General features: G+C 44.2%; 2 protein-coding genes and 1 long non-coding RNA gene across 14 annotated transcripts in view; 1 reads left to right on the forward strand and 2 right to left on the reverse strand.

Annotated features, from left to right (window-relative positions):
* Positions 1-12,236, reverse strand: part of LOC123594226 — a 43,250-nt gene extending 31,014 nt beyond the window's left edge. For 2 of the 7 annotated variants that reach the window (XM_045470962.1, XM_045470954.1), the window contains exons 1-2: positions 8,120-9,052; positions 7,666-7,766 (exon numbers count right to left, since the gene is read on the reverse strand). In XM_045470962.1, the coding sequence (XP_045326918.1) occupies positions 7,666-7,766; positions 8,120-8,472 (454 nt within the window). In that variant the 5' untranslated portion in view covers positions 8,473-9,052. Of the gene's footprint in view, positions 1-6,746; positions 6,846-7,665; positions 7,767-8,119; positions 9,074-9,106 lie in introns of those variants that run through there. The other 5 variants (XR_006710719.1, XR_006710721.1, XR_006710718.1 and 2 more) reach the window with 5 other exon arrangements.
* A 71-nt stretch (positions 12,237-12,307) lies between these two features.
* The window catches only part of LEF1 (lymphoid enhancer binding factor 1), a 121,640-nt gene continuing 107,859 nt past the window's right edge, over positions 12,308-26,088 (forward strand). For 4 of the 6 annotated variants that reach the window (XM_045470897.1, XM_045470893.1, XM_045470917.1 and 1 more), the window contains exons 1-3: positions 12,308-13,745; positions 16,196-16,262; positions 17,676-17,809. In XM_045470897.1, the coding sequence (XP_045326853.1) occupies positions 13,533-13,745; positions 16,196-16,262; positions 17,676-17,809 (414 nt within the window). In that variant the 5' untranslated portion in view covers positions 12,308-13,532. Of the gene's footprint in view, positions 13,746-15,017; positions 15,042-16,195; positions 16,263-17,675; positions 17,810-26,088 lie in introns of those variants that run through there. The other 2 variants (XM_045470932.1, XM_045470926.1) reach the window with 1 other exon arrangement.
* LOC123594256 lies at positions 21,603-25,885 on the reverse strand. Its single transcript, XR_006710725.1, has 2 exons — positions 24,197-25,885; positions 21,603-23,951 (listed from the first exon to the last, which is right to left on the reverse strand). It is a non-coding gene; the product is annotated as an uncharacterized LOC123594256 (long non-coding RNA).

Below are 26,088 nucleotides of genomic sequence, written 5' to 3' on the forward strand. Positions count from 1 at the left end.
ATTTCACCAAAAATGTAGCTTAAAAAGTTACTTCCAAGTAAGTTCATTCTCAGGGCATCTGGGTGGTTCAGTCGGTTGACTGACCTGATTTCAACTCAGGTCATTATCTCACAGTTAGTGAGTAGCACCCATCAAACTCTGTGTTGACAGTGCGGATCCTGCTTGGGATTCTCTCTCTCTCCCTCTCTTTCTGCCCCTTCCGCATGTATGCTCACTCTCTCTCTCAAAATAAATAAACTTTAAAAATAAATATTTTAAAACCCCAAATAACAAAGTAAGTTCATTCTCTAGGGGAATGTCCAGAGTAGCTGAAGTATTCTGTAATTTATTGGAGTGATTGTTTCACAGGTGTATGTATTTACCAAAACTTGTAATAAAGATGTTTCTACAAAGTACTTGCAAGCTGCATTCAGTACAGTGCTCTTTTAGTGCATGGAAGGGATACTCGTTCTGTTAACGCATGTAGTGAAATGTTTTTAAAAATCCTTGAATTAATTGTACACTTAGAAACTTCGCATTTCACTGTTTAAATTTTGCCTTAAAAGTATGGGGCGCCTGGGTGGCACAGTCGGTTAAGCGTCCGACTTCAGCCAGGTCACGATCTCGCGGTCTGTGAGTTCGAGCCCCGCGTCAGGCTCTGAGCCATCAGCTCAGATTCTGTGTCTCCCTCTCTCTCTGCCCCTCCCCCGTTCATGCTCTGTCTCTCTCTGTCCCAAAAATAAATAAACGTTAAAAAAAAAAAAAGTAAAAAAAGCCTTTTTAAAAAATTGCTATAAATGGTCAGAGCCTGTCTGTATTAACTTCTGCATGCTCACAATTTCAGTTTGTCCTGAAATCGTGTGTGCTCTGATGCAGTGGCTCCAACACTGCCACTGATGTCTTCATCCTCTTCTTTTCCTTGGTGATTTATTTCTTTAGATTATGGCTGTTCTTATTGTCGAAATTCCCTAGCATCAGCTCTTTTATTTTTTAAATCTTTTTTTAATTTATTTTTGAGAGAGAGAGAGAGAGAGAGAGAGAGAGAGAGAGGAAGAATGAGCGGGGGAGGGGCAGAGAGAGAGGGAGACACAGGATGCAAAGCCGGCTCCAGGCTCTGAGCTGTCAGCACAGAGCCTGACGTGGGGCTCGAACTCACAGACTGTGAGATCGTGACCTGAGCCAAAGTTGGAGGCTCAACCGACTGAGCCACCCAGGAGCCCCTAAATCTTTTTTATCACATTACATTTTAACTTTTTAAAATCTTCTTCATCTTGATTCATTGCATACAAATGTTTTTAAAAGCACAAAGATGAAACTAAACACCACCCAAGTCTCCACTATTCAGAGAAAACTACTGTCAGTATCTTAGTGTCTATCCTCCTAGAGATATTGAATAGATATTGACCAAGTGCCCAGTTTGTAGCAGGAGAAGTTCTAGGTACTGGGTATACTGTAGTAAACAAGGCAGTGCCCTTGCCCTCATAGAGCTTATGTGCTAATAAATGCTAACGTGAAGGGGATTTTTTCTTTTTTAATGAGGCAGGATTGTACTTGTTATTTCATAATCTGCTTTTTCCACTTAACATAATACTAATATCTTTTCTTCAAGCGAATAAAAATATGGCACCATTTTCGTATCCGCATAGCCTCCACCGTATGGCTTTTTAGAATGTATTTAACAAATCCCCTAGTTCAAACAACCAGACCTTTCGTCTCTATGAACATCTCAATGACACTATCTTGAATATATTTTTAGTGATCTTCTTGCTGGCAAAATAATTTCATTTTAGTTTCTTTACTGCATCAAGGTTTAAATGTCTGAAATGGGTGAAACAATTTTGCAACTATAAAGCGTCCGCCTAAGCCTAAGACTAATGCCTTATTAAAGTATTTTGGTTGAAAACTCCAGGCAGAAGACAGAGATTTACTACCTGGCCCATGTGTGACCAAAAAGTAGTTTAGAAGTATAGCTGAAAATGAAATCTGGGGTGGGAGCCAGAGCTCTCCATACTACCTATTTCCTGAGAAACCTATGATCCCTAGATGACCTGTAGGGAACTTCGAGCTTAGCAGTTTGGCCAGGGAGGGGAAAGTCATTCAAGAAGAAACGCTACAGGAAATCTTCAACCTACATATTTTCTAAAGCGCACTGGTGAATCCACTATTTAGAATGTGAAAACATACTCAAAGAAATAATTCAACAACATACTTGAACCACAACTATTTACTGAGCCCCTATTACGTGCAAAGCACTATTATAATGCATTTAAAGTGAGGATTATAATCTCAAAGTAGTTCAGACTTATTTCACTCTCCAATAAAGTTGAAAATCTGTATTTGCCATGAAAAATAATATGCAACAATACATTGTAATAATATTACTTGATATGTAATATTCTTTGACACATCTTTCATCATCTACTGTTTTAAGGGAAGTGTGCGTGTGCGAGGTATTACTGTAGCAAGGGGGCTACCAAGATGAATCAGACACACACTTGTCATTAAAGAGTCGACTGAATACAGCAAAACTGCCTAATACAGTAGCCTCTAGCCATGTGTGTTGCTGAGCCCTCAAAATGTCGTTGGTCTGAACTGAGAGTGCTGTGGGCAAACAATACACCAAATTTCAAAAAGTTAATATGAAATAGAGAATGTAAAATCTTTCATCAGTAAGTGTTTAAAATGATTACGTGTTAAAATGGGAATATTTTAGGGGCGTCTGGGTGGCTCAGTGGGTTGAGTGTCTGCCTTCGGCTCAGGTCATGATCTCACAGTTCATGAGTTCCAGCCCCGTGTGGGGCTCTGTGCTGACAGCCGGGACCCTGGGGCCTGCTTCGGATTCTGTGTCTCCCTCTCTCTCCACTCCTCATGCTAGTGTGCTCTCTCTCTCCCTCAAAAATAAATAAACATTAAAAAAAATTTTTTTTTAATGGCAGTATTTTGGATATTTGAGTTAAATAAAATACATTATTAAAATTCATTTGGGACACCTGGTTGGCTCAGTCATGATTCCAGGGTCACGGGATTGGCTCACATCAGGCTCCATGCTAAGTGTGGGGCCTGTTTAAGATTCTCCCTCTCTGTCTCTCTCTGTCTCTGTTTCTCTCCCCCTCTGCCCCTCCCCTCCTTAACTGTACACACCATGCACACACATTCTCTCTCTAAAATGAAAAAAAAAAAAATTTTTGGGGGGGGGTGCCTGGGTGGCTCAGTCGGTTAACATCCAACTTCAGCTCAGGTCATGATCCCGTGGTTTGTGGGTTCGAGCCCCACATCGGGTTCTGCTGACAGCTCAGAGCCTGGAGCCTGCTTCACATTCTGTGTCTCTCTCTCTCTCTCTCTCTGCCCCTCCCCTGCTTGCACTCTGTCTCTCTGTCTCTCTTTCTCTCAGAAACAAACATTAAAAAAAAAAAAGGAAGAACAGAAATTTTTTATAAGATAAATAAAATTAAGCAAATTTTAATTTAACTTAATCTTTTTCTTTCCAGCTTCTTAAAATTATATATGGGACTTGCACTATATTTCTGTTGGCAGTGCTAATCTACACAACTATAGCTACCACTTACTCAGCGTTTATACTATATACCAGGTAATTTTAGATCAAATATATATAATCTTCCATAAAGGAAGCATTACAGATAAGAAACTGAGGGTTCAAAAGCTGTATTAACTTAGCATGCAGCACGTTTCTAGTATATTTTCTGTGTACCAAGAGCTGTTGTAGGCAGTGGGAATATCAGAAAACAAATACTCTCATGGAACTTACATTCCGGTGGGACAAGAAGGTAAAAGATAAATAAATATTAAAAAAATACGTCAGGAAGTGATAGACGAAGAAAGATGAAGCCTGTAAAAGAATAGATAGTGCCCAGAATTGGGGTGAAGTGGAGGTGAGGAGTAGTCATCTGAGCAGAAACATGAAGAATGAGTCCTGCAAATATCTACCTGGCCAAGAGTCTCTGGGCAGAGTCAACAGCAAATAAAAGACAGTGCACGTGCATGCACGTGCACTTTACACACTGGAGGAACTGCACAGAGAGCCGGGTACTGGAGAGCAGTGAACAAGGAGTAGGAGAGGAAGTCAGGAGAGCGTTGACGGCAACTTAGAAGCTTCCTCCACACACTAGGGACTGTTCAAGGATGACTTTGACTGCTCTCTGATGCATGGACTGTTGTAGGGCATGCATGGAACACAGCAAGAGGGGAAGCCGGAAACCAGCTGGAGGCTACTGAAGGAGTGCAAGAGAGATTGTACGAGGTCTGTTTGCCTCAGCCACTGGAGATTTGCTGTTCCTGCAATACAAAGGAAAATAATCTAAAAATTATTCAGAGAATTTGAACAGCAAAGGTCAAATATCTGGATAATTCAAGCTTCAAAATATATTTGGGATTGTGTGCAGTTATCTGAACTGGCAGTCAAAAATCATTGTCTAACTTCATAGCATAGTAATTTATCTCTGTCCCTTGCTTTCTGCCAAGTTAACCTAAGGGAAGTGGGCTTGAGATCTGTAATTGGCAGAGGGGATCAGAGGACCTTTAAAAGTCAAATTCAGATCAGGCAAATTAGCTTTATTTCTGCCAGAGAAAAGTGTTCAGTTGAGCCAGATGACAATTTTGTAGCCTAAACTATTTGCATTGGCTCAGCCTACCTTCTTAATTACTCCAATAATTGTTAATTCTCAGTTTAAGCATAGCTGCACACCCAAGACAGAGTTAAAAAACTAGAAGCTGTGTTCTGGATAAATGTATATATTAGCCTGGATAACTCCACTCAGTGAGTCTGTTTTTATGGACAGAAGTACTTTAAAAAAGAAAGTATCCTCAAGGTCAAATGTTTTTGTTAATCTTGTTAATGTTTATTTATTCTTAGAGAGAGAGAAAGAAAGAGAGAGAGAGAATGAGCAGGGGAGGGGCAGAGAGAGAGAGAGGGAGACAGAGAATCAGAAGCAGGCTCCAGGCTCCAAGCGATCAGCACAGAGCCTGATGTTGAACTCATGAACCATGAGATCATGACCTGAACTGAAGTCAAACATTTAACCCGACTGAGCTACCCAGATGCCCCAAGGTCAAATATGATATAGGCCAAGTCCCTTCTCCTCTGAGAGGTAAATGAAGGTTTTAAGTAGGTACTCCATTTCAAGTGGAAACAAATACACATCAATCACAAGGACTCCTAAAAGTTATATCATGATGAAAAGGAGGCACCATCCTGACCATCCAGGTTGGTTTATTTACCTTGATGGAACTCACTAGAAAATTGTTCAACATGCTTCACTGTGCCTGTGTAGATGTGTTTTCTGGGCATCGGATGTAGTTCCTGTCAGGTGCTTTCCTGGGGCACTAAAATGTATAGATTACACACATCAAAGACAGACTGCAACCACGGTAGCTGAAATTTACACAAATCTGTGCTGTGAGTAACTGGATAAACAATGAGACTAATGACCTTGTTCTTCATTAATCTCCATATGGCTCTGTTGGTACTGCCCTTGCCTTCAGGCAAGAAGGCTGTGGCTTTGGCTTCTCGCCTCAGACCAGGGATTAGACTCTGGCTCAATGCTGACAGAGCCCAGGGCCCTGCTCCTACAGCCCAGGAGGCCTGAAAAGACTACAGAGGCCACCCATCTTAAGAGGTGCATTTACCTCGATTCAAGAAACACCTCATTACCATATCCACTTTATAAAAATAAGAAAATCCTTTAACCATGCCTCCCCATTCAGAGAGTTTATTTTCTCCAACGGAGGGCCCCAGGTTTTCCTTAAGTATTTTCAGGGCCTCCCCATTGCCCCCCAAAACAAGACAAAATCCTCAGTGCCTTGGTCCATGTTCTTTTTCCAGCCAAAAATAAATTTCAAAATGGCTGCATCCGTTAAGAAGGGTGAAAGGAAGAACATAAGTACCCCCACCCCCGTTGCTATAGAGCTCCTTCAACACCATTTGCAAAATCTGAGTGTTGCTACTAGCAGGAGGCAGCCCAAAGAGATAGAGCATCTCAGGAGGACTCGTACCTGGCCAGCCTTGGGCCACAGTAGGAGGAAACTAGAACCAGAACACTGGAAACCACCCCCTTACTCCTGCTTTCATCACTCTGTACACAGGTCTCACTGGAAAGCTTATACTGGGAGGTGGAGCCCAGGAAATGATTCCATCCGAGGGGCTATCTACAAGTGAAGCACACTCAGCTAAATGCCCTCAGTGCTACACACCCAGCTCTAGCCATAACCTTTATTGCCTTGTAAACTTGAGATGCCTCAGTCTGAGCTATGTGATCACATTCTATGCTGAAACAAATTCTGATGGGATTTACTCAGTCCCAAGAAACATCTCTTACACACCTTTCTAGTCACTCCCCTCTGGGTTCTTAATGTTGTTGTTTTGAGTGTTTTATCTATACGTGCTACATGTTAACCCTTTCATACACCATCATACTACTAAGGTCTCAGAGTTATTATGAGCTGTGTCAAATGCCTCCCAAAATAATATTCTATTCCCAGTATCATTTGTCTACATCCACTTATCTATCCATTAGGAACCCATCACAAGCATGAGGCAGAGGTAAATCACATTCTCTCTCTCCCTGCAATGTTTTTTCTCTCATCACACTTCCAGGGGTAACAAATGCTACGATGATTTTGGTGCCTTTGTAACACAACTGTTGCAGATATGGAGATGGCCACAGCAGTAGATGAGCAAGTGTGAAACCATCCCCATTTACTCCTGTGGTAGAGACTCCTAGTGCCTTAGAAGTTTTCGTGTTGCAACTTACAGGTCTCCTGAAGAATCATCTTTGCTTCCTACTTTCACATGCATTACCTCACTGAATTCTTACAACAATCTTGTCAAGTAGGCCATTATTACACCCATTCTGCAGAAAGAAAGACCAGAAATGGCTTGCTTGAGGTCAGCACAGCATGGCATGACAGCCGTGGTGCCCACCACGGAACCAGGATTTCCAACCCCGCATTACACTATTTCAAAGCAGTCTCTTCATATTGCGTTGCTTCTAAAACAACAGAATACTGCTCCAGTAGTGTATTCCAAAAGGGGCCTTGTGGTTTTTTTAAACTATAAAGACAAACTTTCCAGCTAGTCGCCTGTAGGAAAAGATTTCAGAAGTCTGTCAACAGGATTTCAAACCATAGACCCCAGATAGATAGTGCTCTGATAAAAAAAATATTAGCATTGTTTTTTCAGGATCTAACTTCTGTGGGGAAAAAAACTATGTAGTGCATCGTATCGTGTGTAGCAAAAGAAGCACCATGCACGATGAACATGTACACAGGTGTTGTCAACGTTCTCTTCCCAATGTGGCCACAGAAGAAAGTGTGAAGCACACTGCCAATAAGACAATATTTATGGCTCAAGAAATTTGGCTTCACATAACAGTAATTATGAACAAGATATTTTCCCTAATAAAAATTACTGCAAGACAAAATCTGGAGGAACTAAATGTTTCCCTATGTCCTCTTTATTTTATTCCACGTGCTCAAGAACGGTTGCGGGGAAAGAAAGGGAGAGAAGAGTAAAAAGGAGTGGAGGGAGAAGGGGAGTCATAGCGAGACGGCCTCTGCTGAGGGTTGGTTTTGCTTTAGAAACTGGAATGTGTCCAGGCTTGATTTTTATTTTCAATTCACATTTCAGATCCAGCTCCCCAAACTCTTTGATCTTTCTCCCTGTCTCCTTACCCGGAAGAGAACCCTTGGCCTTCTCAGCTGGGAGCTGGGAGCACACGTGGAAAGACTGGCTCGGATCCATATTCTTGCCAAATTTAGTCACACAAAGGGGCCTGCAAGGGAAAAAAGAAAGGATGAAAGCGGCAGCCGCCACGACTTCAAAGGCCGTGCCGCCGAGCCGGGCCTTGCGCAGGCGCCGCCCTCCGCGGATATAAGGCGCGGCTCGCGCGCGCGAGGCGGCCTCTTCGCTCTGGTGTCCCGCGCGCGTCCGCGGCTTGAGCGGGCGGAGGGGACCGGCTGTGGGGGGGGGAGGGGCCCAAGGGGCGGGCCGACGCTGCCGGAGGCCGGTCCCCACGCCAAGTTAAGGCGCCTGAGAAAAGTTTTCAGATCGGAGAGAAAAGCATTTTACGCCAAGCCCACTAGGCGAGCCGTCCTGTGGCCTCTGCACATTTATCCCAGCACGCACATCCATGCCACTCCGTACTGGGGATTCCCCCTTCCAGACGTACGGCCGGTGCCTCTGCGCCGGAGCCCCGGTCCCTGCGGCGGTTGACAGGGGTTCCCATTGCGGAGCCCCGCCGCGAGGGCGCGTGGCGGGGCTCTTTCTGGCCCATTCTGCTCCTCGTCCCCTCGTTCCTGTCCGCGATCACCCCGGCTTGACTCCTCTCGCTCCGGACGGCCCCGGGATGTGAGCCCTCGCTTCTCGGGTGGCAGAGGGCCGGCTGGTCCCACACAGGAGGATGGGATGTGGCCTCGGCACGACCCGGCCCTCTGCACCGGCGCGCCTCGCCCCCCCCCCCCCCCCCCCCCCCCCCCCATCCAGCGAGCTGCGGACGCCGAGCTCGGCCCGCACCCGCACGAGCGCGGGAGAAGCCACCGGAGAGCTGGACGCGCGGGCGGCCGCGGGGTGCTCCGTGGGCGGGCCCCACGAGGCTGTGCGGGCGCGAGGCTGCCACCCCGACGTCCCGAATTTGGCCCCGAATTTGGGAACGACTCTTTCACGGTCCCAGGAGTTGTTACCCGGCGGGTAGGGGCTGAGTTTGTCGGTCTGAGGAGGAGACCAGAAGAGGCGGAAGAACCCCTGGGATGCAAACTGCCATTTACCTCGCGCCCCCCGCCCCCGCCAAGTCCGTTAAACTGAAGGTGCCCACAGCTTTAGTCTTCTGGCGAAGCTAGGGTGGGGAATCGAGGGTGCCAGAGTTCCGTCCGTCCCTGGAATCACAGTTTTCGTTTTCTACTTCTTCCCCGTCCTTGCTCTCCCCTCGAGCATCCTCTTCGGTAGGCCCCCGCCACCTCCTTCCTTTGGGATCCCACCAAAGTTGTAGCTGGGAGAGACTCCAGGCCACACAAAGGGGAAGACCCGGAGTCTGGGCGGGGGGTTAGGACCGAGGGGGCGGAGAGGGCTCTGAAGGGCACCGTGCTTTTTCTCTCCTCCCTGTAATTAAGGACTCACTTGAGTGTCTGTAGCTGAGTCGACTTGGCAGCAAAATCGCCAGGGGGGAGGGGTCTCTGGTGGGAGTGGGGGTCATTCTAGCTCCCCTGTCTGCACCCGCGGGGGCCTGGGCCGCGTTTACCCTGCGGACTGCGAGGCCCGTCTCCGCTCCCCCCTCTCCTCGGTTCCGGCCCCGGGTGGGCGCCTCGTCCCCCACGCGCAGCGCCGGCGACGGCGCCCGGCACCGAGGGAAGTGTTGATATAAAACAAGTCACTGTTCGCTCCCAAACTAAACCCAAACCAACCAAAGCCACCAAGAGGGGAAAAACCAACAGCAATACAGCCAGCCCCTAGCAATTGTTTCACGGTCGGAATTAAATCACATCAAAACGCCCCCTGAAACCCACATCCTGAAGGAGTGAACCTGCAACAGCCAACCTCTAGTCGTTCGCTCGAGTTCACACGAACAACCCGCCTCTACATCCGAGGGAAGGGGGCGGCGGGCGGCGGTGTTTCTCCCGCGCCGCACCCACCACATCCCGGACTGTGCACCCAAAGCGGCGGCTTGCATATGTAATAGCAGCCCCCACACGAATTAGAAAAGACCTCCCGGCGACAGAAATGCCTTTGCCTGCAACATCACCGAACCTGTTAGAGGAGAAAGAACTTCTTGCCGGGGTTACTGCACCCCTCCTGAGTGCCCCTGCTTTCCAATCCCCATCCACCCGCCCCAGGAGAGACAGACTTCACGTGGAGATGTCAACCTCCTTCTCAGACAAAGCTTCAAATATACTTGGGTGAATGTTTTCTGGTAAAGCCCCCTTTCAGTACAGCCCGTCTCAAGATTAGCAACAACGCTAGGGACAGTCAACACCCGCACGCCTCGGGGAGGACAAACAGCCACATAGAGCAAAGCGCTCGGTGATTTCGTTAGAAACAATGTTTCCATAGGAGAGGGTTACCGAAAAGTACCAAACACAGCCACCTACCCTCGGCCCTTCAAGTAAACAGTTCCCACAAGTTATTATTCCCCAAATCCCCATCTTCTCGAGCTTCTAATCCCCAGGACACCTGAACGGGATCTCCAAATGACTCCGGGAGTCCAGATAATTAACATGAAGGAGAAAATGGGATTCGAATTAGTTGTAACACTTAAACAGGGAGATGTAGGAGTTGCCACTTAATATCTTTTTGGCTTCCAGAAAATATCCTCTGGCCATTCTGTGTGCTGCACCCCCCCCCCCCCCGCCCCGCCCCTCCTCAACATTTTGATGCAAAGGAACCTCTACTCTGGCTACTTTAGTGAAACTTGCATTTCCCAGTTCTTTTCCTATCAGACAAATTGGCACATTTGTGGGAGAACTTTTGACTTTGCTTTCCCATATTTCTTTTAGAACAGAGGGTGTTAATGTCATAGCTACATGTTTACAGCCCTAGTACTTTGCACTCACATTGGTGCATAACTTCAAGACAAGTTCACTACTGCCACCAATTTAAAAAATGGGTTTCTTGCCCATCTTTTCAGTATTATCTTACAGACACATTTTAACAGCAGAATATTCTTTTTGTTTTTCTTCTCTAAGGCTTTGCATTGTCAGCAGTTAAAGTGTATTTAATGCTTTACTCTTCCTGGCTCCCATCACCAGCCCCTTAATTTTGCCCCAATCCCTGCGGATAGAATATGTGTGACAACTGACAGTGCTGTATGTGACCAACTGAACCCTTTAAATGATAGTTTAAAAAAATTGCTTCCTAGTAAATTCCCATCCCTAGGAAGTAGTTAGCAGTAGGCAAAGTTTTAAGTGCTCATTTTGAGCACTGTTAAGGTCTTTACTTATAGAATGTCCAGCAGCTTGCAATTTTCCCCCCGGGGAAAAGAGGGATCCTTGCATGACTGTTTCCTATAAAATAGAGCTAACGTCTGATTCTGTAGTGTTTTCCTTATTTTCAATTTAAGGTAGATGGAGACACATTTCTCCCTGCTTCTTGTTTACTGTTCTGAGGTTTTACAGATGGCTAGTGTATTGGGTATAATAATTTTGCCTGGATTTTTAACTGAGGGGGTTTGAGAGCCAAGGAACAAAATGTAACATGTTTTCAAACTTCAGCTTCACTTATACTGTAACTTTCACAAAGCATCTCCTTAAAAGTTCTGTCCTTGTACAAAATGCATCAAAGAGATGGTGGAGGTTGGGGAATTTTTGAGGTCGGATTCGGATTTGCATCTTCAAGGGTCTCTTTGAGTGCGCAGTCCGAGGTGCCAGAGACTGCCCGGTCCTCCCTCCCTCTACTGGCATCGCACTCCTGGGTCCTTTTGCCTTCTCTCTCCCTCCTTGGGTTGTTTTTTCATTCTCTATTTGGGTCCCATACACTGTGGTGTGTATCTCCCAAATTCCACGAGAAACCTAGCACAACTTTCTCTGTACATCCCATGGTGAGGATGTACTGAAAGAGATCTTGTTTTAAAAGGCGGTAATTAAGATCCAGTCTTCAGTTTTTTTCTTCTGTGTCCTATTTTCCTCGGTAAGCCTGGAGATTTAATTTTTGCTAGCATGCGTTCTCCTGTCCTTGGACATTATATTTTCGGAAACCCACAACTCTCTTCCTTGTCCTTCTTGTTTCCGTTCTCTTAGTTGAGCAATGTCTGTTATATTTTCCCCTTTTCCTTCTCTCTGTCCCCAATTCCCGCCTCATCCGCCCTGTCAGAGCATCTATCAATGTGGTGTCGATCACAGCTGCGGCGGCTTCTCTTTCATCTTCGTAGCGCTGCCAAAGGGAGGGAGGGAGAGAGAGGGAGGCGGGAAAGAGGGTGGGGGGAGAGACTTGCAGAGGAAGGTCGGGGTTGGGGGGTGTGGGACAAGAGAGGGGATACTTAGATGTTGAAGTTAAACCTTCCCAGCAGAATTTCTTGTCAATTTCACGCGGGCAAAGGGTGCTTCTTCGTGGGTTACAGGAAGCGCTGGGTCCTTCTCTCAGCAAGTTGCCTGATTCTTTCCTCTAGGCGCGCGCACGCGCGCGCGCGCACACACACACACACACACACACACACACACACACACACACACACACACACACAGCACTGGGACTCGTCCTACAGGCTCTGGGAAAAGAAAAAAAAGTCCTCAATCACCACCTCCTTCTCGCCGTTCTCCCCCCCCCCCCCCACCAGCGGGCGGCCGAGGAGAGCTGGAGGCGGGGGAGGGGAGGGGGAGGAGAAGCGACGCAAGTGGGTAGCTTTTCAGCGCCAGCCAGGCGCGGGAGGAGGAGAAGCAGTGGGGAGGCGCAGCCGCTCACCTGCGGGGCAGGGTGCGGAGGAGGGACCCGGGTTGAGCACTCTCGATCCGAGGAGCCTGGACGCACCCGGAGCCTCGAACGCGGCCAAGCTCAGGGCACCCCCCCCCCTCCCTTCGGCCAGGCGAACCCGAAGGTGCAGCTCTTTGCTTTGACAGAGCGGCCCGGCGGAGGCGTGGAGAGCGGCGAGCGAGAGCGCCAGACTGAGAAACTCGAGCCGGGAACAAAGAGGGGTCGGGCTGTGTGTGTGTGTGTGTCGGCTCGAGCTCCACGCAGAAGCATATGGGTCCGAGGCCCCTGCTGTGACTCCCCGAGACCCCGCCGTACCCTCCACTGCCGACTCCCAGCGCTCGCCCGCACAAACTTTATTCTTGGCAAACTTCTTCTCTTTCTCTTCCCTCCTCCTCCCCCTCCTCCTCCTCCACCTCCTCTTCCTCCTCCTTCTTCCTCCTCCTCCTCCAGCAGATTAAATGCGCCTGGAGAAGGAAAACCGAAGCGAAAGGGAAGGAAATAAGAAGCTCTAAAACGGACATCTCCAACCCGGGTGGCTCTTTAATTTTTTTTATCCTCCAGGAAGTGGACTTTTCGTTATCTTCTGATTCTCCTTGTACCTTCTCTGCTGAGGCAAACGGAGTCTTTTTGCCCAGCTTGCCTCCTTTCTCGGAAAACAAACTCCCAAATTGGCAACCGGGGAAGCTAGGGTGGAGAGGTTTGCGTAGAGACGCGCCGACGGACCCTCCTCTGCACTTGGGAGAGTCGTGCTTCCACCGGAACCGGCGTCCTCCGCGCGCAGACCCTGGAGACGCTGGGGGCGTGGGGTGGCCCCCGGGGCAGCCTAGTCTAGCACGCGCCACGCAGCGCAGACGCCCCCAGAGGCGCCGGCTGTAGCGGCCTTAAGCAGCCCCGTGCCCTTCGGCCTCGAGGGCGGGCGCAGGCGCCGGTCTCCGCGGAGCGGGAAGGCGCGGGCGGCCGCCGGGGCTCGGGCACCGCCGCAGCTGCTCCGGCCGCGGGCTGCCGGCCCCATTTCCGCCCGCTCTTCGCCCTCACGCATCCTTCCAGATCTCCTTTTTCTCCTTCCTCTTTCGTTGATCCCCTGTCTTTCCTGCTGTCGCCTCGGGTGCTCCTCCAGCGGAGCGGAGATTACCGAGTGGTCGGGATGCCCCAACTCTCCGGGGCCGGCGGCGGCGGCGGGGGAGACCCGGAACTCTGCGCCACCGACGAGATGATCCCCTTCAAGGATGAGGGCGATCCTCAGAAGGAGAAAATCTTCGCCGAGATCAGTCACCCCGAAGAGGAAGGCGACTTAGCCGACATCAAGTCCTCCTTGGTTAATGAGTCTGAAATCATCCCGGCCAGCAACGGACACGAGGTGAGCGGGCCGCTGCCCTAAGGTCCGAGAGGCGTGGCGGGTCCCGGGGAAAATTAGAGGAGGGACGGAGATTCTGGGAACGTCGACTGATGGGTCCCGAGTAGGTCCTCCGTTTGCTGGGGTGGGGGCTTGGGGGGGGGGGGTTGGATGGGCCTCCCGGCCGACATTCTTCGTGTGTGGGGGTGTGGGTGTCGGTGGGAGGTGGAGAAGTGCAGCGAAGGTTACTCCAAGTGGGTCAGTTCTGAGGTTCGATGACTGAATTGTTGGTTTGTGGGCAGCAGAAGCCGCCCTTAACCCCTAACGTCTTGCGTGCGGACTTTTTAGTGGGGTTGCGAGGGTGCGATGCATTAAAGCGAGGATGTCTGAACAACGCTGAGAAGTTCTTCCGTAGGACGGAAAATAAAGTGCACCCGCTATCTCTCTCGGTAGATGTCTGCAAAAGTGCGTTAAACCACCAAAGGCTTAGGTAGAGACGAGCAGAGCCGCTGTCAGAAAGGAAGGGGAGGCGGGCGTGGGCCGAGGACAGGCGGGGCGGTCCCAACCGCCGCGAAGCGGGGCTCGCGCGGAGCCGGCCGGCCCAGGGGGCGCGCGCCTGGGTTTCTGCGGCTGCCGGAGTCCCAGCGCCCAGGCCGGCTGCAGGGAGCCGTGGGCGCACCGAGCCGAGCCACCACAGGGCGGGAAGCCTCCCAGTGCCGCCGCCAAGACTGCTTTTCTCCAACCCCGGTCACTTAAAGTAAAAAAGCGCTTATATTTGGGGTAGTTTGGGGCCTGGATCAGGCCTTAAATCTATGCAGAAAAAAAGGAGAAAGTCGAGATGTGGCGGAAGCCAGGGCACCCACACAGGGAAGGGTGAAAAGCGCTTTATCTGATCTCCTGGCCCGCTGCGGGCGATAGCGCAGGTAACCCAAGTAGAGTAAATACAGACACGTGCGTGCCGGCGAGAGAAAGCCGCAAGCGGGACAGCGCGGAAGGGCTATTTCAGGCGGCGGGGAGTTTCAGAAGGGGGGGGGGGTTGGTGGGCGGATGGACCCTGATACCCGACACTCCACTGGCCACCCTCTTTTAACAACTGGGAAACGCTTTGGAGGAAATCCGGTAGAAAAGTCCTAACACTCAAATGATTTCACCAACGCTTTTTCCCTCCAAAGAAACTTAGAGGGTATACCCTTTTCCCTTAAATGGCATCCTTCTGCCCCCAAAAAGAAAGCGTGTGGTTTTGGGGGCGGGGACATTTTTGGTTTTAAACAACACGATTAAGAACACTTCAGAGTTACCTTCTGTATCCCAATGGCAGGGGTGAGTATGCATTTGGAAGGCTGGGGGCCTGGGTTCTTAGGAGCACACAAAGGTGTTCGTTATCCTCGAATCTTTGATTCCAACATGCCAATTTGAGGGGGGGGTCAGGAAGGGAGCTAGGGTACACCCAACCCCACTTAAAAGGTTTGTGACTGTGTATTGGGGGTAGAAGATTACCGGGAGGACATTTGGCCAAGGAACCAAGTAACGTCCAAAAAACACTTAGAGGCCAAGCTTGTATTTGTAGAACAGCCTCTTTTTTCTTTCTGCTCATTTTGCTTGTCCTTCCTTATTCCATGAATAAATTTGCCACCCGCTTCACATTTTGCGTTTCTGCTCTGGAAAGAAGGGCTCTGCAGCTTGAAGCATAAAACCCAGGGATTAGGGCTCTGTTAATCTTTGCTGTGGTGGTAAATGGGCACGGGGTAGACCAGGGAAGATGGTGAAGGGGTAATACCACTGATTTGCACGTGGTTGAGGCTGGGTGGATGGTGGTTACCAGAATTGATATTAGCTGGGCTACCTTTTAGATGTTTATAACCCAACTCTCAAATTTTCCTCCCTTTAACCACAGAAATGGTTCACTTTTTTTCTTGTCGGCTTGCACTCAGCCTGCCATGGTAGGTTATAAGGAGTAGGGGGCTCCTGCTGGGACTTGCTTGGGACAAGTTGCCTTAAGACCTCCATCTGTGAGTGCATAGTTTCTGTTTAAAATGTGCTTTTAGTTGTAAAATGATATTTCAGCCCGATTTTAATCAGTACTGATTGAAGTGAACTGTGGTTAAGGAAGCTATCAAAAGGATGAACCCCATTAAGCCCCAACTCCTATCATATCAGGTGTCCAAGTAGCCTTGATGCATTGTAGCAATCAGAGCACCCTGTGGGTCTTTCCCAGATTTACTATATTGTTACTGTTTTTTTCATTCTTTATACTTTCTAGTCCTGGGTAGATAATAGTCACCGAGAAATTTGTGTTGAAAAGAAAAAGCAAAAGATTTCCCCGTTCTCAACCCTAGCCTATCCTTCTTAGATTGGTAAAATGGGTACATTGACTTGCACCCAGTCCTTGTCCTTTGAATGACCAGTGGACACACACTTACTACAAACTCTAAGTTGATTTTCTCTTTTGGGGGCATGGGGGTTCTTGCTGTTAGGTGGCCAGACAAGCACAAACCTCTCAGGAGTCCTACCACGACAAGGCCAGAGAACACCCTGATGACGGTAAGACACTAATTCTGCTTCTCCCAAATTTATAACCTCACGTGCAATTTGTGAATATAGGTGTATCAGATGTGATGTGACTGTGCTATTTTAATAAAATAACACTTTTAACAAAATGGGAAAGAATCCAGCGAACTTAGTGCCTATGTCTAATGTATATTTACATAATTTTAAAACTGTCTTGAATGAGTTAGGGGCCTTTGGATTTTAGCTGGCTTCCAGACTATGTGGAAGAGGAAATGTCTATAATAAGTTTTCCTCTTTTCCTTATTTTAGCCAAAGTTCTAATTGGCTTATTTTTTTCTGCATTGTTATAGAGTGACAGTCTATACCAATTTATTTTCCAACAAGAAATAGTTTCAAATGGATTTTCCTTTGTAAAATTGTTATTTCTTGTTACAGTGAGAGGGCAGGCAGTGAATGCACGGACTGAATATGGCCCAGTAAATCGAATCTAACTTGTAAAAATATAAAACTTTATTCTTAAAATTAGGAACTTTGCATATGGGACATGTTAGACTTTCTCCCCATTTCTAATTCTTGCTCAAAAATTTAAAAATTGCATATATTTTTTAGATTTAAGGAGAGCTCCCTGTGACTTTAAAATAATCTGTAGGGTTTTCATTTCGAATAGTCTGCATTTCTGTTCTCCAGTTTACTTACAGTGGGCCTGACCAGAATGAAGTGTTCATGCATGCAATATGTCAGCCAGGAGGAGAAGGGAAGAGAACTGTAATATCAGACTTTCTTCTGAGCTACAAAGTAGTTATACAGATTAAAGAGAAGAAATGTATATAGTAAACAGACACAAATTTCTTTGGCAGAATGGTGTAGTACATAAAATTAAGTCGCCTGGAGTTAATCCTTTATAAATTTGATTAGTTGTCCATGTACTAGACACAACTCTTTCTCTTGATAAAATCTAGAAATTTTCTAGAAATCTACAATCACGGGTAGAGTTTTTGAGTTTGCCGATAAGGTGGAGCATAACTTCAGGTGTGTAAATGTGTGTGTGTGTGTGTGTGTGTGTGTGTAGCCAGATGGCCTTATATGTTTATAATATAGCTTTAGATTTGTGTGTGTTTTTCCCTGTGCCTGTATTTCTTGGTCCAGTTTGTTAGTTTTAGAGCAAATTAAGTAAGATGAATAACACTTATTTTTGTAAAAACACCCGTCAGTAGTGGAAGTAAATTGAACCACATGTTTTTAAAACATCTGTTTCGCTGCTAAGTCATTTAAGAGAATAAATACTGTCAATCTAAAATAGAGCATAATAATCCAGTTACAGTATTTTGTAAACAAGTCTTTTGTATAAGGTCTGATTTGTCATAGAACTATTAGATTTTCAGATGAAAATACAGTGATATAAAAAGGAAATCAATGCATCATTGATTGTTATTTGAATTCTCTCAGGAAAGCATCCAGATGGAGGCCTCTACAACAAGGGACCCTCCTACTCAAGTTATTCCGGGTACATAATGATGCCAAATATGAATAATGACCCATACATGTCAAATGGATCTCTTTCTCCACCCATCCCAAGAACAGTGAGTAACATGCTGATGTTGCAAATTATTTTCAGAAGTGGAAGTTAATTTGTATGTTAGCAAAATGTTTGTTTTTTAAAACACTTTAGAAATACTCTCATTATATGTGACTGGTCATTACTAAATAAGACCTGCTGTGAAGAATGGCTGCCTTGAAAGAGTACTTACTACCTTTGATGTCTTGCTTTTGGAAGTTTAGCTTTTGGCTTATTGGTTAAGATTAATAAATAACAGAGCTCCAGTTATCATGAAATCAAGTAAAGCTAAGTCAACAAATTCATGATTTTATGAGTATTGTGCTTTTTATGCTGATGACAGGAGAAAATTGATTTAATTTTTCAATTAACTAAGTACTGTATAGTTTTCACTGCCCATAAACCATCTAGAATCAGAACTACTTTAGCTCATTTGTAGTTGAACATTTAGAATGTTACTTCAGCTTTTAAAACAGAGTTTCGTTTTATTGTATTACCCTATGTTTTTTAACAAATCAGTTGGGGGTCAGGTGGGGATGAGGTATTTTTACTCTATTGTCAGTTGTTGAGAAAGTATCATTTGAAGATAATCCTAATGAAAATTGTTCTTTTTATCTCATGGCTCACTTAACTTTTCAAGTTCTAAAAAATGCAGTGGCATTATAACTACATTATGCAAATGTTTAACACTGTGAAGAACTTCAGATACATTATTTGATGCTATTTTTCTTTGTTGGGAAGCGAAAACCTCCTTTACACAGTAGGAAAACACCTAAAGGGTAACTTGTATAGTATGTGAATGTGAAATGTACTGGTGATTGGAGTTCTCCCAGAGAATAGTCCCTTCTGTGGTAGTGATGGATTTTCACTGATCCATCAGTGTATTTACCCTATTTCAGACTTATTCTCCCTCTGCCACCTAAGCCCCAGTGAAGAACATGTATGTGTGGGTCTTGGGGATTAGGGGTTTAGTCTGTTCCTCCAGGGAGAGAAATCCAGGATCGTGAAAATGGAACCTATGGTCTTTGCCTTATTAGTCCAGTGCTTCCACTAGGTGGGGGGAAAAAAATCACAGACATCTGGGGAAAGTACTGGTATTAATACCTCTGGGATCTAGAAGATTCAGCAAAGGAGCAGAGAGAAGAATCAATTGTGAACAAATAAGAGTATTTGTGATTATTTGTAGTCTTTGATTGTTAGAACGAGAGGTATATGAGATATGTGTGGGCACTGTAATTTAGAAGTTAATGTAATTATTTTTCCATAAATTTCCAAAAGACATTTGAACTTTCAAGTAGGGAATAAGATATTTCTAATTTTCATATAGCAGCTAAAATGGTGATCTTGGCAAACTTGTGACGGTTGTTATATGAAATAGAGTTTTCACATTTTATTTTAAAAGGCTTTTCAAATATTTGATGATAGAGATATCTGTGTGATACATACGAATCTCCTGACTAAAAAGTATATTAACTAATTAAGCAAATACAGTTTAATATTTAGAGACCACCCCAAGTATAAATGCTTCTGAGTTTTAAAATTTGTAGGTGACTTTATATTTGTTGAACTAAGTATGCAGACATCTCAGATAGTTCTTTTATCGTTGGGCTATTTTGTTTTGTTGGGGTTTTTTTGGATGGTAAGGAGGAGAATATGTTTTAGATAAGGGATAATTGAAGATTTCTGTTGAAAGTCTTTTTAGAACAACAAATAATCTTTCTGACAAATCTAAATTATAGTCTCTGCACTGGTAACAATAGAAGATAACCCCTAAAACAATCTTACACTTTTCAGCTGTAAACACAATTAATGCTTAATAAGTATTTGTGGGATTTATTCTTTAGTTCAGCCACTTCTCCTTTCAAAACGATAATTGTTAAAAGTCAATATAATAAAAATCTGATACGGATAAATTATCCCTAAGCATATTGAAAATTAAGCTTCTTTTCTTTAAATTAGCACTTTCTGCTTTAGGTCTCCAGCACGCAGCACGCACCCCCACCCCCCACCCCCGCCAATACTAATAATTTTGAAATTCTGATAGAAGGTATTTATTGTTAGTATACGTATTAAAATTTTGAGGTCAGTGAGTTGAACAGTCATTCATTGTTTAGGAAAGATTTGTGGCCAGAATAAATGTTGGTGGGTGTAGATTGGAGGAAAGGGGTGTGGTTAGGAAACAGTTACCTTGTTACCTGCTGTTTTGGTGTAGTCTGTTATATTTTAGGACCTGTTTATTTTAGGCACATTTTGTTGCGATATTCTGCAGTTTGCACAATTATAGAAGCTTTTCAGTTTTAACCACAAGGCTATGTCCATTGTTTTTTTTTTTTAAGGGTACTTGCAGTCTTCGGTTTTTAATACCTAGCAGCTGTTTTTAATGTGTCTGAGATCCAAAACACTTTAACCGGAAAGCAGCCTCTCTTATTCACCCCTAACTGTGCTTTCTGCCATCTTGCTCTTTAACTCTCTCCTTAGCAGGACTTAGTGTTTGTGTAACTGACATTCTCAGTGATAAGTTTTCATCTAGGGTGTCAGGTGCTGGGTGACCATTTGTGTTTGAGCTGAAAGGTGGGGGTAGCCCCAAGGAATCCTCGTTACTTGCATTTGCATTACAAACAACTGCTTGTTTACGGGCATCTGCTGCCCGCAGGTGTTAGGACTAGAAAAACATCTGGGGGTGGGGGAGGGCCCTGACCGCCCCTTCCTCACACAGAATCTTCCATTTTATAGGAACCTGCACATATCCAGAGATTATCAGCTAAGGCCAATTGGCACGCACAGATGTGTTTCTGTTGATAGCTCATTTTAACAATTCTATATGCATTTTACTCTTTTTTAGACAAATACTGACATACAGATGCTTACACAGCTTTTACCTGTGGCCTAAGTACAGTATTACCTACTCAAGAGAACCACCTTTGCCAATCCAGCTTTTTTCCTTCTGAAGGGAAGTTTTAACTGGCTAGTTACATGTTTCAGAACGGGAATTCTTAGAGGTGTGTTTATATCAGAAATATTATGAATGAGTATCTCAAAGAATTTTAAATGCGAATTCTCAATTCAAATAAATCAGGCCTAATAAGAAAACACCTGTAATAATAACACATTTGGTGTCAGTTCTTAAAGCACAGTAAACCTTGGCTTGAGTTGGTCGTTTTCATAGAGAGTAAGAAGATGCTGAAGCTTGTTAAATATTTCAGAACAAGGACCCTAGAGAATTTATTAAAAGCATACTCCCAAGCCTTTTTTTTTTTTTTTCTGTGAGTCTTATTTATGGCAGTCCCTCTAGGCCAATGGTAAAGTATTAAAAGAAAAAAATACTTTGTTACCTCCTTTGGGTCCTGGCACTTGCGTGCCTGAATACCCTGAATACCATGTGAGCAGGGGGTTTGGCTGGCTTCAACATAGTGAAAGTTCCCTTTGGCATAATGCACTGTGGTTATTAATCTTAGGTGTCAGACTTACATTTGTCCCATAGGCTACCCAAGTTTTTAACACCTCTGAAGAGAAGCATCTCATTTCTCTTCAGATGCATGGGAGGGAAAAGCAGCAGACGTCTTGTGGGGAGCTACAGCAAATGTTACAGCTGGGTCGTAGGACCCACCGACCTACCGCCTTAACACCTGGTCAGCACCGTGCTGCTGACTTCATTGTTTCTTTGTGCTCACACAGGATGGATTTTTAGGTGGGAAAAGAAGATGTTTATGTTTGCATTTCATCTTTCCTTTTTTTCTTACTTTTAGTAGACATTGCTATTAAAATGTTCAGGGGATCTTTTTTCATTAGTTTGAGCATCTCCGTTCTATTGTATGGTTTTTGTTTTTTGTTTTTTGTTTTTTTTTACCTTAAGAGAAACATCATTTTGATTTCTGATGAACAGACTATAATAAGTATCTATTATGACTTTGTGATAACCTACCCCCATGTTTGTATTTGCTCACAAACAGCTTAAAATTGATTTTCGTCATTGCTGCATCTTGAATTAGGAACTAAGTAAGCTTACGCTTATCCGTAAGCTTACACTTACACCACTGTGCATTGCTGAATAGCTTTGAAAATACAGAAGTAATAATTCAAGAGTGGAGGGAGACTGTGGCTTATATTTTGAGCAAGGTTTTTAAGGTGGGGTGTCTTCACTTTACAAGAAGCTACTTAATTTGATTTAGTGAGAAATTATTTTAAATTTTCTAAGTTGCATACTTTCCGAAGCTAAGTACATTAAATTTGCCTCTTTACCTGAAGTGCAGGAGAATTTAAGTTTTAGAAGATGGGTTCTATCTCAAATTTGAATGTGTGTATCAGGAGAATGTGTGGGGAAATTCCCCAGAGCCCTCAAACTCTTCTAGTTCATTCATTTGATACATTTTTAATTGTAATGCTACAAAGCAGGGAAGGATCTTAGTCTGAATAATTGGAAGCTGATGGGACACCTTACTCCCCCGCAACTACCATTCATGTATCTGAGCTATCTCAGGACCAAATGGTTTGCTTATTCAAGCGTTCCAGGGAGCCATACTACCTACATCTGACCCTCCAGTAGCTAATACCATACTTGCATCACTCGTGCAGCCAAAGTGTGATCTTTATTCAGCTGTATTTTTTTCACAATGACTAGAAATTTCTTGTTCGTTCATAAAAATAAGAGAACAACCCAATTTCACTAAAACTAAAGACCATTGAGCCATCCTGAAGAAAATCTTGCACTTCGAAGTACCTCTTCTCCTGCCCCCACACAGGTCCTGAAGTTGCTCTCATCAACCCCATTATGTTGATTCAGTCTATCTTGTGGTTGGAGACTTAGGTACGATTTACCAGGACCGAGATTGGACCTCACAATGGGGTTCAACTGGACTTGAATTTGTAGCCTCACAAGTATTCTTTCATAACATCAGTCGAGAAAATTTTGTAGCTTTTTGAGTCCTGTTGTGTTGTTTTTGCTGTTTTAAACTAATCCTATCAGTTCTTTAGGCAGAACCATTCTTAGTTTATGTGACTGACATTTCTTTAGACAGTAGATCATTCCATAACTCTCTGACCCCTTTGTTCCTCATTTATGTATTATAGACATGATTGGAATTTTATAAAACTGGTTTCCCTTTGATTTCAAAATAGATAAGCCAGCACTGTCCGTGGGTTAGCAGAAAAGCACATATGTTTTATTCCCTGGCAAAAGTAAAGTTCAACATTATATAGGTGCTGCTATCATGGGAGTGAAGGTTTTTTAAAAAGAAGATATTCATTTAAAACTTGTGTATCTTGAATATTATTAAGTGGTTATGCCAAACAGAGAGTCTGTAGAAAGCTAATACTGTAGCAGTCAAGAGACTTAGTACTGCTTTGTACTGTCCTCATGGGTCCTTACTCATTTGGAAAAGGCAGCCACTGGACTTTGTTTAAATACTTTTTTAAATATATTTTAGATCATGATGACTTTTCAGTATTAATTATGACCTTATGAAGTCACAGTATAGGAATTGTACACTTTGCTATAAGCTCTTAAGTCATTTTAGGCATGTAAGTGATTCAATCTTTATAAAATTTGAAGAAGTAAAGCCAGAAAATGACCTAGAGACGAACCACAAAGGTTGGGTGGGGCGTGGGGGCAGAAAGAGAGGGATATTGAAATACACTGACTTGACAGGAAGAGTGGGCAGTTGAGTAGAGAAGATGGAAAGGAAACAGGGATTGCTCACTCCAGAGATTTTGACAATGTAGTCAGTCTAGCTGGGACTATTTGCAGACTATTTAAGAGGATGTTCAGGGGATTTTGTTTTTTTATTTTTTATTTTTTTAAAATTATATTTATTATATTTCTTTGGCCAGTATTTTATTTTACTTGGATTGTTCAGGGGATTTTAAAATCTCTGTAAGATGATGCCTTTATACACCATACCCACTCAAACTAAACTTGTAAACCTGCTGAAATTAACTACTTGCTATGTGTAGATCACTCACAAAGCTCTCAGGAGTGGTACTTACCGGTCTTCAATCTTTACGGGGAATATTGCAAGGGCATTACAGAGCAAACAAGAGTTTTGCCTACTGCCTGTCCCCTTTTTCCCATCTATAGGAGAAATATGATTGGCAGAGATGTTGCGTCACAGAGAATCTAGAAATGTGTTTTATTTTTGCAGCTAACCAGGGGCAGGTAGACGCTAAAAAAACTTTTTTTTTTTTTTAAATTTTTTTTTTTCAATGTTTATTTATTTTTGGGACAGAGAGAGACAGAGCATGAACGGGGGAGGGGCAGAGAGAGAGGGAGACACAGAATTGGAAACAGGCTCCAGGCTCTGAGCCATCAGCCCAGAGCCCGATGCGGGGCTCGAACTCACGGACTGCGAGATCGTGACCTGGCTGAAGTCGGACGCTTAACCGACTGCGCCACCCAGGAGCCCCAACGCTAAAAAACTTTTAATTGTTGGCCATTGTTTTGAGCTATGTCCACGCATAATTCTATATGAAACTTGATGATGGTTTTTCAGAATCAGGCTTTGATCCTCATCATAGTAATTTGTTGTTGATGTTATGTTCACTTTAAGAAAGAGGACTATTGCAATTTTACTTAGCACAGAGAAAGGTTGCATGAGGGGTAGCTGAAGGGAAGGCTGTATAATCTAGAAGGAAGAGTGGCTCAAGTAGAGCTTTAATTTTCCCTTAATGTTGTCAGCTTCTTAATGAAACAGTTACCAAAGCAAATTTTTAAATGCTGACATACTAATACCTACTTATAAGTCCTTTTTTTTCAATCCTGAAAAATTCTGCAGTAAAACCTATCCACTGTTGATGATAGTTGATCAGCTGGTCAATTGATCAAGGACTACTGATGAACTATGAGATAGTTCCATTCAGCCTAGCATTGAATAGACACGTCAGTAGATTTGCTGAATAAAAAATGCACTAGAAATTTTTCATGTATGTTTTTTGGATATTTCCAAGTGATCTCTCTTTATCAAACCAAATGCTATGTTAAAAGCAAAAACTGTCCGCTAAATAATCCTTAGTATTTTATTATTTTATCTTTTCTCTGATTTGTCGCGTCAGTGAAAAGAGAGAGAGAACATTAGGCTAGAATCTGTAATAAGAAAATCAAAGTCACTCTTTAAAGACTGTTAAGTTTCCAAGTAACTGCTAAAAACAGCCAGCTGGGAGCTTGCTGCAACAACGAAAAAGAATGGGACTGGACCCTCATATGAGGACTGGTCACAAGAAGTACTTTCTTACTTAGTTTTAGAAACTTAATTGAAGAAAAAGAGGTGATAGAAATACTTTTTTCAAAAGGATACTTGAGCTGGAAATATAATAGTAATAGAAAATCATCTTCAATTATGTTTTAGTATCATATGGTTAATGCAATTTATTTTTATTCTTTCCCAGATAGAACCATTTTTTTTTCCCAGTAAAACTTGAGGTATTTACAGGAATAAATTTTTTGTGTGTTCCTTCTAAATATATGTGGCATTATCACTGCGGACTTTTCTAGGCCAATGTGTACTGTAAATTATGTCCTTCTGTGATGTTGAGATGTTGAGAACAACATATTTGAGTCTTGGTTAGGTAGAGCCAGGTAGTTCCCTGTGAAGGCAAACCTGTGGGGAAGACCAGTACTGGGTAAGATGTCAGAGACCTGAGGTCTCGTCCCAAGTCCTTCATTCTTTCCCAAAGCTGTGGGGGGAGGTATTTAACCTCCATCAGCCTTTGTTTCCTCATTTATAAAATGAGAAATTTTAATATTTCTTGCCTGCTTTATGTGGTTGATGTGAAATTTAGGTGGCACAAAGCCTGTAAAAGTACTCGGTTTACTAGCTAAGGGAACAGAGCAGGAGTGTCAGATGGTATCAGCTAGTGCCTGGACCCCCACCTGCTGGGAATGCTGTAGCCACAAGGGGTGTTTGACTGTACCTAGTAAGCTCCTGAGAAAAGGAAGAAGTGTTTGGTTTTTATCATGCCACTGTGCTGACCTGAAATTTGGACACTGAGTGAAGGCCTTACATTCACCTGTAGAAAATTCTTGCGTAGGGGTGCCTGGGTGGCTCAGTTGGTTGAGTGTCTGACTCTTGACTTGGGCTCAGGTCATGATCCCAGGGTTTGTGAGTCAGGGCATTGGGCTCTGTACTGATAGTGCCCAGCCTGTTTGGGATTCTCTGTCTCCTACTCTCTCTCTCTTTCTCAAAATAAATAAATAAACTTTCGGGAAAAAAAGAACAAAAAAAGAAAAATCTTGCATAAATAAAAATTTGGGGAATTGTCATTACATCCCTTACCAAAGTGGCTTTCTTCTCTTGGGTTCCTTTTTCTCTCTAG

This window comes from Leopardus geoffroyi, chromosome B1 (genome assembly GCF_018350155.1).
Source record: "Leopardus geoffroyi isolate Oge1 chromosome B1, O.geoffroyi_Oge1_pat1.0, whole genome shotgun sequence".
Lineage (NCBI taxonomy): Eukaryota > Metazoa > Chordata > Mammalia > Carnivora > Felidae > Leopardus > Leopardus geoffroyi.